General features: G+C 32.3%; 1 protein-coding gene across 1 annotated transcript in view; it reads right to left on the bottom strand.

The window, feature by feature from the left end:
* dve (SATB1_N and homeodomain domain-containing protein dve) overlaps positions 1-16,166 on the bottom strand; it is a 72,840-nt gene that overhangs the window by 24,067 nt on the left and 32,607 nt on the right. The window contains exon 2 of the mRNA XM_013321152.1: positions 12,127-12,334. Within this exon, the coding sequence (XP_013176606.1) occupies positions 12,127-12,334 (208 nt within the window). The remainder of the gene's footprint in view (positions 1-12,126; positions 12,335-16,166) is intronic.

Genomic DNA, 16,166 nt, shown 5'->3' with positions numbered 1-16,166 from the left:
TTAGTATATTTGCTTTAGTTCTGATTAATCTTAAATCAAATAACCACATTTTTCAACAATAACAAATGTTGACAACCTACAAAGTTTGTGTTTTGGTGGCAAAAACATATATACAAACATGTATATTTACAAACTCGAGCATAAGCATTGCATAAGGTGGGTCTTGTTACTTGAGTACTCTCAAATTGAGTATATGTATCTGTCAAAAGGACCTTCAAAATTCCAATGTCACTCGTTCTATGGTAGGTCGCGGTTTCACTCTGGTAACAAACTTTATTGACTATCAAATTACCAACCCTCCGTTTGCACTAACAGTGCAAATTATATCTTGTGTGTTCACGATAGAGTTTGTTAGTATTAGTAGCTCTCTACTGCAAACTGGAGATAAGCCGAGGGATTAGTTCAGTGGAATGTAAAAATAAAATAAAAACTCAGTCGTGATTGGGTCCTACACGGATGATGGTCACCCTAACGAAGTTGTAGATTAATTATAATGAAATATATGTTTTAGCTTTATATTAATAAAACAAATAACATTTAAATGATTTATGAAAAAATGTACTTTAATTTTCAAATTGAAATATTTATATGTTCTAATAGATTATCAAAAACAAGTTTGTTAATCGTATTCATGTTTTGCAATCTGATTTTGAAATCTCAAATCTATTTCTTTCTAAGCTCAAAATTGAAAATGCAAAATTGTACGATATATTTTATAACTATCTAGGCAATAAATATTGCTAATTTAGACAGTATAATTTGAATCAAATTATGGTATGCAAAGAGAGAAAAAAAAGCAAAAACAGTACCCAAATATATTTGATTACTGTCTTATAATATGAATAAGTATTTATAATAAAATTGTTTTTATCGTATAGTTAAAGTCACAATTTTGCCGTGTCTTTGTCCAACACTTTAGAATATAAGCCGAATTTATAGCGTATTAATAAAAATGATTGCATATTTAATATAACAAATGGTAAGCCGTAATCTTGTCTACATATAGTACATAGTATATGTATGCAGTACACGTATTACCCGCACGGCCACTTGGCGCTCTGTCCAGAGATAATCCCGTTTTCCGTCCCGCTCACACTCGCCGCTCTTGTTCGCAAATCCTCGCTGCGTCCTTTTCTAATCCCTTATTTGAATCTTATCAGATCTCTAGAGATACACCGGCAACCGGCAACGGTCGTAGTCCGATGTGTGGATGTAAGGATTTAGGATTTAGGGTTGTCAATACATGAAAATTATTTATTGTATTTTTTTCTGCTTAGTTATTTTAAACCATCCTTAGTTATTTGTGAACCCTAATTGAGTACCGATATAGGTTCATGTTTGGGTAGGCAGATATACATGTACCTTTTTTAGGTTCAATCGAATCAAAATTATTTATATTAAATCTTTTTTAAAACAATTGATACGTGCCGTCCGGGATTCCATCCGGGGGTGTCCACGTTTGGAGACAAGTCTACCCGGGTATTTCGTGACTCTTTTATTTTTAAATTTATTTTTATATTACATTTAACACATTCTTACCAAGATCATTTTATCAATTCTTTGATAAAGATTTTTATCAAAAGGATTTTGATTAGTCATCATCATCAGCTCACTAAACAACAACTACCCACACTGGCCAAGTGCGGATTGGTTGACTTCACACATATCTTTGAATTTGTTCTCTGATATGTGCAGGTTGCATCACGATGTTGTTCTTCACTGTAAGAACGTCCGATAAATGTACATATGTAAATCGGAAATCAAAAAACATTGGCACATGGCGGGATTCGAACCCAGGACCTGCAGATTGCACTCATTGCATTGCTTGACTCCTGAGCTGAATGTTAATTAGTAAATCCTAAAATTTTATCTAAAATTTAATCAAACATAACCCTATTGTGCGCTCATACATTAAAGGTCGGCGTCCATACTGTATCTGCGATTAACGGGCTTTGAATGGACGATTGAAGCTAAATTTATATGACTGCAACACGTCACAAGATTACGGTGACAGGTCGAGCCGAGCCGCGAACAGCTGTCTTGATCAGTCTCCAAATGAATCTACAAGATTTTGTCAAGATGTATAAAACTATGTTAATATACAACCACGACGACGGAGAATGTCGCAATAAAGTGTTTTTTGTAAAAACAAAATAAACCATTATTTAAATAGCTATTTTTTATTTTTAATTAATATAAAACCAATTATAGTGCATAATAAATTCAAATCATCACTAATAAAATAGATAGATTATAACTTTTAAATAAAAATTTTATTTTTAAAGTTAAGTAAATAAGTTTAAACTTTATAAAAACAAGCTATTGATATAAAAGGAAGTAATCGACCGGGATTAATGCCAACAGGAAACTGGCAGCAATATTTTATAAAGGAGGCAGCGCGAATTAAAGGTTTATTTCTTGCGAGTGTAATAAGATAATATACGTAACCCTTTGTAGGGATTAAGATTTTGTTAAGGGCGCGGTCCGTAAGCCTAGACAGACGGGGGCCCTCCGATTAGACAAGGGAGCGCGGACGTCGTCTTGCCTTCTATGCTTTTTACGATCGCCAGACAAAAGGTAAAATTGATTTTAAAGAAATCTTACTAATATTATAATATAATATAAATGCGAATATTTAGATGGAGGGATGTTTGTTTGAAGGTATCTCCATAACGGCTGCATTTATCTCGCTGAAAAAGAACACGAAGGCTACCAATTAAAATTTAACTTTTATTCCGCTCGGACGGAGACGGGGACAACAGCTAGTTGTGAATAAGAGTTATTTAATTATGTTGGGTAAAATGAAAGATAAAACAATACTATACACTAGTAAAATCAGTGGCATTTGGCGTAAACGTGTTAGAACTGGCAGGTGATAAATTATTTATTCATCGGAATCAGTTTATCTAGCAGTAGTAAAGTCAATTGAATAGCACGTGCGTGATATACAAATTTGTAAGCCAATAGACGATCGTGTCCATTTAAAATCATTTTATCTGCCAATAACCGGTTCAGGTTTTACGAACTTGTCCAATATCCAAATGTCGAAATTTTCTTTGACAATTCTTCGTAATAAAAAATTATCTGCTAATTTTATTACCAGTTTAGTGCTTCCCATAAAAAAAACCTAAATCTGATACAATCGTTCGATAACCTTAGAATAAATAATACGTGCAAGCCGGTTAGATAGATGACCGATTCCCCGGGGTATGAGGCAGTGTTCTTAGAGTCAACTGGAAACCGCGCACTTCCGCTAAGCCTAATCCTGACAAATGGTTTGGATCATCCGCCTCACGTACGAGACGTTGTTTGTCCACATGACTCGATTCTTTATCGATTGATCGCGGCTCAGCTGATTGCGTCTCTGTTGTTGCCGCCGGATTAAACGCACACAACGACGCAAATGAATGCGCATGTATTTGTGATTCGTAAGGGATTATAAATGTAGTAATGCTAGTTTCTCATAGGGCAGATGAATGAGTACAGGACGGTAATGCAGTACTGCAATTGTAAGATATTTATGTATGCGTTCAAACAATTGCAGTACTACTCTATCTAACTGTTATGATATAATGTAGAACCAGCATGACTTAATAATCAAGAGTAACAAAGCATACACTAACAGGTCTAAAGTTTGTATATAGGCAAATACTTTATTGGCGTTAAAAGGTTACCGTTAATATAAACGATTATGCAGTTGACATATATAAATCGTGTAGATTAATGTAGATGTCTTTTTGTATACATCATTTGAGTCTTTCTAACGATAATCTTATGCTAATGACGAGTGTTAACATATCATGTTACGTTTGCCCTTACTAAAGCGATATTTTGGAAACCGGACTTAAAAAATCTATTCGTATACATCTAATTAAAATGTTACAAACAGACATTAAACTGGATTATGAGAAATTAATGCGATTTTAGAGATACACGATTTTATCAACGGAATAGCCGATTTGAGATGAAACCCTTTTCAAGGAATTAAAAAATCATTGTCATTTTACAGAAAGAATCTTAATATAATTAGAAAGTGTTATAAATATAATATATTATATAATTGCAGTTTGTTGTGTAATTTATTTATCTACGAGCTGTCGCCCACATCTACGTCAGCGCGGTAATAAACAAATTATTAGTAGCCTATGTTCTTCCAGACTATGTTCTTCATTTGTGTCAAATTTCAGTACGATCCATATTCCGCGTTTCGTCTGATGAGTGTGCGTCCCGGAGGCCTAATTTAGTCCTCTTTCCCTTCCCACCCTTATTCTTATAAGAAAAGGATGGAAAGTGGAAGTGACTTTCCGGATGAGAGGATGCATGGAAAGGGAAAATATTTTCTTTCTGTGTATCCTCTCCTCCGTCGATTAAAGGTAGGCAACGCATATGCAATTGCGTATATTTATGGGCAACGGTCACTTCGCTATTTGAGCGATTTCAGGTGGTCGTTCGCCAAGCTGATGGACGAATGTTATTATGGAGAAATTATATTAATAAAAAAACCGTTGCAAAATAAAACTCAGAATGGAAATTATAACTCGTTACGTATTGAGGTCATAAACCTTTTTAAGAGAGATATCAAAACACCAATAAAAAAAAAAACTAGTATATTACAAACGTTATCTATGTTTTAAAAAACCACAAACGTTTTAAAAAAATCCATAAACTTTACCGGTGACATTGGCTCGAGGCCGATTAAATTATTTAAATAGCCTCAATACGATGGGGCCCCTGTGATATAGTAAGTTAAAAATGTCGTGATTAAAAATCAAAACTGTGTTTTGATCGTGCTTATAAAAACTCAAATGATTGATTACATTATTATTAAGGATTTCCTTGTTTTGTTTTCGAATTACGACATGAGAGCCATACAATAAATTAAAAAAAAATGTCATCTATGCCCTCTTAAAATCACCATAAGCATTTTTAGTGCAACATTTGCTACATCAAAGTGGGAAAACAACGGCAACCGAAAATTTCAAATCCGAAAAAATCTGGTTATAACCGGTTTGAACCGGTTCACATTAATAGTATATCAGCAAACAAAGAGCGGTGCAGCTTCAGATATGTGGAGCTAAGTAAAGCGCACTACGTAGGTATATGCTTAGCAGTGCTTGATCCGGATCAGCTGAGATTAGGTGGCAGCGGCTGCCCAACGGCCGGGATACATCTCCGACGGGTTTACTCGGATCCGGATTAAATTGAATAACTTACGGGGGATTTATTATGTTATCTTATTATAATCAATTTAAATTAAATGAAAAGAAATGAAAGCTTTATATTAATTTGACTTTCAAAGATAGTTTTCTCAACAAATGCTGATTATTGTGCGCTTTTTTTATATCGGAAAATGGTTTTCTGGTATGCAGTAGTAATAATTATGCGACAGTTTTTAAATAGCACGTAACCTTAATGATATTCTGAATATTATATAAAAAGCAGATTATAAAAATATTTAATATCTACTCATATTATCATTAATAACGTAATAAAATAATAAACAAAATGATAAATTAATATTCTAAAAATAATAGACATTTATATAAATAGTAATCTATCCGTAAGATATTAATAAAAATCGATTTTAATAATGTTTAATAAATAAAATAATAAATTAAAAAATAAATGATTAAAACGTAGAAAAACACCATAAATATTGCAAAACATGAAATATGATTTTTCATGTTATATCGAAATAAAAATATATCTTTATTAAAAATGTAAATAATTTCAATTAAATTATTAGAATAAAAAATATTTTAATTAATAAAGTTAAATCATTTAAATAATTTTAATCGAAAGTTAATATTAATAAGACGTTCAGGTTTTTAACATTTTTAAAAGCATTCAAATATATATTCAAGTTTAAAAAGTTGCCAGTTAATTACGACGTTATAAATTTTAAAGGGTCACCCCGCGGTCCGTCTGAAATAAAAATGAAGTTGGCGCGTGACACAAATATTTAATTAATTGTTGTTGGACTTACCATATTAGAAGACTAATACGCGAATATTTTAAACGTTGTCGAATTTGGTCCCAATAACTACGAATTCAGACGTACTAAATTGAACTTTATCATAATATAATAAAATACATTTTAGCTCAACACAATTGATTGTTTTTTTTTTGGATAGGTTAGAGCGGTACTCTATATGGTAGTCATTTGTTGTCGTAGATCTGTTATAGTTATGAATTTCAAATGTAAAAGTTTATAGTACTGGTAGAGTCAAGCACTATTGCTTGACGCTACCAACCTAACCAACCAAGATTTTTCCAAGTAAAAAAATTCTTAAAAAATTGCATACTGTATCCCTTTTCACTCTGTTCCATTTTATAATTTTTTCAGCTTTTTTTTTATTTCTTAATATTGTTAGGAAAAACCGACACTGTGCCGATGTACTGGCGCAACACTAGCCTTACTTAAAAGTCGACGTTTATGTCCCCTCACTAATCATTCTGGCTTGACTTGGTAATGAAAGCGCGTCATTCGCGCCAAAGGATTTTACCTAACAAAGTCTAAAATATTGACTCGGTTTTTATTAGTGACGACTATAGATAGAATAATAACATTTACCGTTTTTCATATAAGTTAGTAAAATTACCACAAAGTAATATAATACTATGTTCCTTGTGAGTAAGGTACTCGTACATATAGTATGTATTGTACACACTCAGTGGAGCTGGGATCAGTCATAAGCCGGATTAGGCGACCGTCGTATCAGGATTGTATCCCGAATTCGAGAATATCATGGATTTGCCATACAAAAAATTCTTGTCTACATTTGATTGTTTTACAGAAATTTATTTATTATGTTAATCATGTAAGCAAAATTCATGAGAGAACTTCAATGGTTAAATAATAAAATAATAAAGATCCTTCATTTTCAAAACTGGCAAATGTAGCCGCGTTTCTTCTTATAAAATCATCAGTAAAATTAGAACATCCTTTACCTATATTCTTTTGACAAAGATACGACTAATTATATATAAAAATATGACACAAAGTTTATTCAAATAATATACTAGGAGTATACTATAATTTACTGTTAAGTTTTCAGTTTAAAACAATTAAATTCATAACTTTATCTTTCACCATATTAAACTCTTTGAATCGAAGTAAAATTACGTCGAAAAAGTCAAAGAGAACTAAAGTATAAATTCATGTATGACGTAGTTACAAACGCTGTAGATATATTGAATGGGGATGGCGCGATTATCCGGATCATCCCGGGCCGGATCAAGCTCGTGTCGCCCGGAGATAAAGCAGAGCTACAAGATATGTAGCACACATACAAATATGTACCCCTTGATTCTTAAATTCGAATATTCTTTAATACGTATACTAGCTGACAATGCGTTAAGAACAATTTAAACTCGACCACTCGACAAAATTTTAAATTATATTGAAATGTTAACTACTTATAAAGAATTCAAGACTACAGATTTTTAATAACACAAAATTTTAACGGAATGGTAATAATGTTTAATGATTTCTAATGAAGGCTTTTGTACACAGCTTATTAATAGTGAGACAAGATCATTAATAACATCAGAAAATTATTATATCTTTTGAAAAAAAAATATCTTTTGTAGTTATAAACTACCGTTTTTGGCAACAGAAATGATGGCTTAGTAAGCACATATGCTTGACATAAAAAGAATAAAAATAATTCCAACGAATAAAAAATATACATAAATCGGCTTATCTTTATAAAACCGGCTTATTCGAATAAAGTAACGTCAACACATAAGATCGCTTACATTGAAATTTTTATTTTATTTCAATTTATTTCTGTAAAAGAGATAAATTGTCTATATGCTAATTGTTTTATAAATATGTCAAAATTTTATCTATTTGAAATGTAAAAAAGATCTATATTTTTTTAAAGTGTATTTAATCACTGAATACATTTCTACTGACGTACGGACAGAATTTTACGACTGTTTTTAATATTAAAATTCGAATTATTATGAATTGAAAAACAATTTATATGAAAAAAAAGACATAATTAGTTAATGAGTGCTACCAATATAAACACAATATTGTAGTTTTTATTGCATATTAAAAATATATATTTATCAAAGGTTTGTTGTGTTGACGGTACACAGGTAGGAATTGACAAAAGATATATCTCCAGCAGGGGCATAATCCGCCTCGCATTGTGCAATCGTTAATCGGCGCGGATCGACGGCGCGGGTCGACTTCGAATTAATAATGATTTACAACGGCCGATTAGAGGTATTAGGCATTAACTCGCCACCGTCTTTGGCGGCGCTTACCAACCTCTTAATATCTTTATTGCATTTTTGTGTAAAATCTACTACCGGAGTTCACATCAATATAATTAAAAAAAATCAAAGTTTTCCTATCTCACCTATAAATTGAACACATTGACATCGTAAAATAAATTATTCGCTGCCATTTAATGATTTTAAATCCATGAATTATTACTAATATTTCATATCAATCTTAATCCGATTTCGACTTAACATTTTGTTGACCTTTAATATTTTAAATATGCTTAAGAATTAGGTGTTGCTTTTAATAATTTAATGCGTAATATTTAAGAGATGTTTTAAATGGATATAGTTTTCATTGTGTGAGTGTATGTGTACACTGCAAGGGATTATGTTGGAAGCTCTCTGTACGGACAGACGGGATGTACCGGATTAGATTTAAGGGGTAAAAGAACTAGAACGAGATAAAACATCGAATAATCGTATACTATAGACAAGGACAAGATAAACGGAGATTTAAAGATTATGATTCATTGGGTAGACTGAATGGAAAATTATAAAGGGGGAGTGGAACGATGTACTCGTAGAATAAGAGGCCAGTGTACGTAGCTGATGTGCCCGACTCTTTTTATAGTTTTTTATTCCGTAAATTAAATACAAACACAGATATTAAAACTATAGGGTGTTTATTCTGTCGAATTATTCGATTGTATAACTGTAGATTTTGCAACTAATAATTACGTTATCGACAATAACACAATACTTTTTCAATTTTATCGATACAAGGTTCTGTCTTCAAAACGTATAAGTTAGTTTTCTATATTTAACTCGAAATTGAAAAGTTTTATCTAAGTCATTTTATAGTTTTTAAAATGCAAGATAAACGTTTGATAGCAACGATTGTACATCGAATCGTATTAATGTTAAGTAGAAGTTTGTGTTACGATTTTAAAAAAAAGTTGTTTAAAATAATCTTACAAGAGACCAAATAGAAAAATTATTGCATATTGTACGATTGTTAGTCATTTACTTATTTGATTTGAAATTAGCTAAGACATTCTTTACTCTTTTAAATTTATAGTTACTGACTAAACTCGTATGAAGAAAGCGTATACTGACCACAAAGTGGACTACACCATTCCAGTACTAAAAATCTTAAATTATTACTGTCAAAATGAATATACATTCGTATTTATCACGGAAGTGTATATGAGACAATTTTATCCCTCAACATAAGTCTCGTTTATCATTTCGTCACTTTAATATCGATGAATTAATTGAGACATCAGATAAGCACAGATCAGCTGTACGCCTACACAAAGGGTGCTCCGGACGGCGCGTGACCGGGAATAAACACCCTGTATCATCATTGAGCTTCTGCATTTGTACTCTACTCTATACAAGCCATCTTTGTTAGCGATATTAAATAAAAAATATTTTGATATTTATATTAGTGCCCAATTTTCTTATATATAAAATTCTCGTGTCACAATTTTCGTTCCCATACTCCTCCGAAACTGCTTGACCGATTCTCATGAAATTTTGTAAGCATATTGAGTAGGTCTGAGAATCGGCTACTATCTATTTTTATTCCCGAGCGGACGGAGTCGCGGGCGACAGCTAGTATTTATAAAGTGGTTCTAAATTGTATTTTTAAATTGTATTATAGACATTGAGGAAAGCATCCCTTATTTGTATCCACTATCGATACATTTGTATAAAAACATACAACCATCTACTCTTTTATTAGCGGAATGAGAGAGATGACCATATGTTTCTGTACTCACGATTTGATTAAGATTCTGATGATACAGGCTGATTGATTACAAAAATTATGAAGAATAAGGAGAATTAGACAAATATTGTCATGAGCGCTTAATGTTTTACATTAGAAGCTTCAACAAATACCTTAAATGTATGTTTGCAAATATAAATAAAAAGAGTCCGCACGAGTTTTAGACAACTAATTACCATATTTTTTATAGCTGAATTATTCAAACAGCAGTCACGGCGATAATCATTTAGCCTTAAAGTAATTGAAAGATTTACATCTGCGATGGAATTTTTCAGATTAAATAATTAATAAATTATGTCGAATCCAAATGGCATAGGCATGTTAGATTTTAATTCTATATATTGAAGATTTTTTTTAACATATTTTAATTGCTTGATATACTATCGAGATGGAAGTATCACACAATCTACTTACGTTTGACGATAAATTATTTTGAAAATTCGCACATTTTATCTATAATTCATAACAATACTATTTCAACTTTTTTAATGTTTACGACCAGGAAAAGAATGATGACGTTATAATCTTACATCTTACTAATATGCATGAGGATGTTTGTTTGAAGATATCTCCAGAACGGCTGACAGGATCGCACTTAAATTTAGCAAATATATATAATAGAAAATAGTCTGGAAGGTCACAAGAAACAAGAACAAGAACATATGCTACCAATTATGATTTTTTTTAATTCCACCCGGACGAATTTATAATATAAAATCACATATATAGAATATAAAAACTATTAAAATTGCCATGCTAATTTTGTTTATCTATTAAAAATCATAACACTACATTTATTTCAATTTTATGCGAAAAAGCGCGAAAATTACTGTCTCTTATCAAAGTTTATTTCATAAGTATAATATAATTTTTTTATTAAAATATTAGCAATTTTTTTTCATAAATTTACTAATATTTCTTGTACCATTCCAACTAAGCTATATGCTTATGCTAGGATATGGTTTACGACAATAGTCGAATGGCGGCATTCGAATCGCTGACCTCGTGATCGAAAATCCGTACCATCAACCATTAGGCTATTGGCGGATTTAAATAATTATCAAACGAGATGTATACGTATAACATATTTTGGATTTTTATTTTAGCTTAATACATCGAAAGCTTATAGACGAGTTATTTTGATTTAATTTTCATAACATTTGTCAAAGCTAATCGTCAATAGCCTAATGGTTAAGGATACGGATTTCCGATCACGAGGTCGGGGGTTTGAATCCCGTCATTCAACTATTGTCGTAATCCATATCCTAGCACAAGCCTAGAGCTTAGTTGCAATGGTAAAAGAAACATTAGTAAATTTACAAAAAAAATCTGCTAATATTTTATAATAAAAAAAAAACTAATTGTGTTATTTGGAAAGCTATGTATTTAACATTTAATACGAATTAAATATTAATTGGGAATATTTTAAAATAGTGAAAAAAAATAAAGCTTTTAAATTAATGTCTATTTAAAATTTACAACATTATTTAACTGTAACAAATCTAGAAAGTTTGATTTTGATAATTCGATGTGTTCAATATTTAAATAGAAATCGTACAAATTCAAAAGTGCATACAAATATATTTTTTTAACTTTCTAAATTTTTGACTTTCCATTTTGTATTATAAATTAATAATCTTTTGAATTTCTTTTTTTGAATTTTTTTTCCTATTTAATTCTTTAATTTAGATAGAAAAAAATGAATAATTCATACAATGATTTTGAAAGTTACAATTTATGATTGTAAAAAAAACACAATTATTTAGTTTTGTATATGGAGGTGGTAATGGTTATGTAATACAGCAAGGAGACATAACAAGCTAACATGTTGCACATATATTTTTACTCATAGCTATAGGACGTTGCCGGAGGGGAGCAAGACTATCGAATAAATATAAAATAAAATACTCTGTAGTACTAAGAAAATTACAATACCTAATATATACACATAAATAACTCAAAATATGTTTTTGTTTTCCTTGGAATAAAAAAAAAACTACTTGCTCCTCTCTCGTCATCATCATCGGCTTTCAGCGCTCTCGGGCTGCAGTAAATTAATTTACCGCCATTATATGCTAACAGAAATAACATACCTGATATTCCTTTGTTTAAAAGGTTATTGAAAGCTTCTTTCTTGGGCGATAGATGCGGGGTGTATGGCGTGTGTGGCGTGTGCGGCGTGTGTGGAGTGTGAGGGCCACGCTCTTGGGCCGCTGGCGCAGACGGTGGCCGTGGAACCGCACGCTCCTCTGGCGACCGTCGCGGCGGTGTTTTACTGCGACGTAGATCCGATGACAAATTCTGTTAAAATAAGCAGATTTTAAAATACTTAGTCAACATGATTGTAACGCACTAGCATTCAAATTAAGAACTCTTTCTATTTTCTAACGGACCATGATCGTATCATTTCTTCATCTTACACTATTAAAGGTCTTTGTGTTCTATACGCAAACGCACAATTACACATAGATACTCCTTTTATAATAAGCGGTATGATGAATAAAGTTTTTCTTCTCACTCCATTGACGATAACTTCTAATTTAATTCCCAATATTTAAACAATAGTAATATTTTTGATTAACACATTTAGTGAAGACATTGAAACGTTGAACCTTCGGCTATTTTAACTTCAATACAAGCCTGTCACGATTGTAGACGTAACGTACTATTTTTGGATATTGAAAGATATAGTCCAAAAATAACGACCACATGGAGTTATTTTTAAGATTTTCACAAAAATTTATGGTCACTTTTTAATTTTACTTATTGCAACATAAACACGATTATCTTCAATTTTTTCTTGCATTTAGCTAAGATCATAAATTACATAACATTATTAAAGATCCTTAATGAAAGGATCGAATATGTAATTTGGCTTCAATTTAAAAAAGTTTGCAAAGCAACAGTAGAATCCATAGAGCGCACATTTGTATCTAATCTAAGAAAAGTCGGACCACTTAAAGCGAATCGAGATTCAAATTGGACACGTTGTCTGTTGCGTCAGTCGATACGAACCGTTGATGAGCCGCACTGATTACATTCATTGAATATTGTTGCTGGATGATTTGACCACATAATGGAGAATCTCTGTCCAACCGCTTAATAAGGTTAAACATGTACAAACATGGCATTTTAAAAGCGCTTATTTCAACGACTTGCATCGACGACGTTTACTTACTCTTTTCATTTATTTATAACAGTCGTACTAAATTAATTGTATAATTAAAATTGTTTTTATTCCATAATAGTAAGGAAAGTATGCATAATTGTAAAAACATACATTCATTTCTGTTTTATGGAGGTACTCTCAAGATTTTTGTGAACTGATTGTGAAATTAGCAATATTACAAACTGACAACACATAATGGAAATAATAGAAATCAAATGCACATTATGGACTTCGCAGCCAACTGGCCAGCACGCTGGGAGTGAAAATAAAAGCCGGAATAACCCTGTCCATTTAAAAAATCCTTTTGACATATTGTCGTCAACAATCATCATCAACTTTAGTCACTATAAAAGTACTACTTTAAAAAAGTCTAGTTTGTAGAAGGTTTAAAAAAAACTTTTATTCATTGGCATTATTATTACGCGTCAAAAATCAGTTGCGCAGTTGCCCGGAGTAGATCAACAAGTATGATCAACAAGGAAGGCAATAACGCACGTAGAGGAGCGGTCGATTCGCGCCACAGATAGGTCTAATATCGTATTGGAATTTGTGATGCCGTTTGACCCCTGTTAACCCAGATTACGCTCCTCGGCGCCTGATTCGTCCTCGGCCGAGCCTGATTGTGTTGTGACACAAACTGTAATGTATTACGTGTTAACTCTTGCTGCAATCACGGCTAGCGGACGACAATTACAATGGATATGTTCGCCGAACTTACAATTTATACGAAGCGATTCGTGTCAGAGCACGACAACGGTTTGCATCCTACAACTGCTAACGGTTCCTTAGCTTTAATGAAAGATTAGTTTACCTTAAAACTATAACTGTAGTGTGATTTATTTAAATACTAGCTGTCATCTTCGACTCCGTGCGTGGAATTGAAAAGAAATCGTAATAAGTATGTGTTCTTCCAACGAGATCAATGAAGCCGTTCTAGAGATACCTTCAAATAAATATCCATCCATCCATCTAAATATTCGCATTTATAATATTAGGAAAATGTACATAAATATTTTAATTTCAAACATCTATTACATGCTTTAACAAAATCATTATAAACAGACATACAAATCGATTTAGTCTTAGGTAATATATCAAACTAGTATTAGTAAATGTATTTCAGCCGTAGTACGTAGTCAATTAATGTGGATAGAGAAGTTAAAGTGGATAGAATTTGTAACAATATTTAACAGAGAATTAATGTATCACTTTGATTTTAGATTTACTAGTCACCGCGAATAGTACTTACTGGAAAAAAAGTTATACCAACGTTAACGTGGATAGTATAATATATAGATGGCCATTCATAACAACTAGTTAGTTGTGCCTATCACTATTTAAAATGTAAACTCGTAATGCAGATAAATCGACATTTCCCGTGAACAAGATATAAACAATACGCATTCGGAAATAAATATTTGTATTTGATAGTAAGAATGTGGGAACTAGACGAATATGTAATCATGCAACAGCTATGTATGTTATCTTACTTATATTATAAATGCGAATGTTTCGGAACGACTCAACGGATCTAGACGAAATTTGGCGTAAAGGTAGTACATAGTCTGGTCAGTAGAGTAGTAGAGCACATAGATCATTACTTTATTTTTAATTCCACGCAGACGAGGTCACAGGCTACAGCTAGTCTATATAATAAAAAGCGAATGATGTAAATTATTATCAGATGAATACAGAGGCTCTGATGGTTCCACACAAACAAGCACCGAAACTATGCGATAGCAACATTTACTATAGCATTACATGTTTTGTATATCGCACTGAGCCCCGATTAATTTATGTCCCAGTTATTTGTACGAGATAGCGTTTAGAAACGTCTCGTATTTGTATATCATGTGGGCTTATCTTTTAATTCTTCAGCTGTCAGCGTGTTAAGAACGCGGGCGCAGGTTTTTCCATTGCAAACGACATTAGAGTTTAAAAAAAAACTTCGACTCTATTATTTAAATAGACAGATGTCGTTTTCGCTTACCATTATTGTAATTTGTAAGGTCATGTTGATGACAGTATACCAAATATAGACACGATTATTGTCTCAACTTGAAATCTAATAAATGGAATTTTTAGATAATCATCTTTACTACTTTAAAGACGTTGACGTTGCGACATTAGTTGCAAACTATGTCTTGTTTTATAGGAAATAAAATGGAGCATTGAAGCGTCAATAGCCTAATGGTTAAGGGGTCGGATTACCGATCATGTGGTCGGGGTTTGAATCCCGCCATTCGACTATTGTAATACCTAGCACAAGCTTAGTTGGAACGGTACAAGAAATAATTAGTAAATTAACAAAAATCTGGTCATATTGTCAATTTTTTTGTAAAAGAAACACAGAACGCATACATCAAAACGTATCGCATATGAACTTGAAAAGATAATTCATGCGAGGTTTCTAAGAAAAAGAACGGGACATTCCCAGGACAAGGCGAATGCAGAAGTTTCCGAGAGTCGATGCAGAATTATAAAAGCGGCACACGCGTCGTATGTAGAGAGGGGCGCCATGAAAGTGCAAACCGACCGTGTTAACGTTTCCTTGCATATCTGAAACTTTTGTTGGCTATTTAATATTCAATTTACGATTTTATATGCCGCTTGGATGGTATCTAGCTGTTATTGTCCTAGTTCCTATGCACATTGTAATATTTATTCTTAAACTAGCTGTCGCCAGCGACTCCGTCTGCGCAGAATTAAAAAGAAAACATAATTAGTAGCATATGTGTTTTCCAGACTATGCTCTATATTTTTAGGAAGAAAATCCGGAAATGAGAGTGTATTGACCCAACACTAGCTTTACTACATTCTGACACTAGACTTTGTAACGAAAGCGCGTCATTCGCACCAAGGATTGTAATTAATAATGTCTAAAAATATGTATGTCGAAAAACGTGATCTGTGCAGCCATTTTGGAGATCAAACAAACATCCATACATCCATGAGAACATTCGC

The sequence above is a fragment of the Papilio xuthus genome, unplaced genomic scaffold (genome assembly GCF_000836235.2).
Source record: "Papilio xuthus unplaced genomic scaffold, Pxut_1.1 DF825946.1, whole genome shotgun sequence".
In the NCBI taxonomy this organism is placed as follows: Eukaryota; Metazoa; Arthropoda; class Insecta; order Lepidoptera; family Papilionidae; genus Papilio; species Papilio xuthus.
Note: the sequence above shows the minus strand (reverse complement) of the source record. Positions and strands in the feature narration are given on the sequence as shown.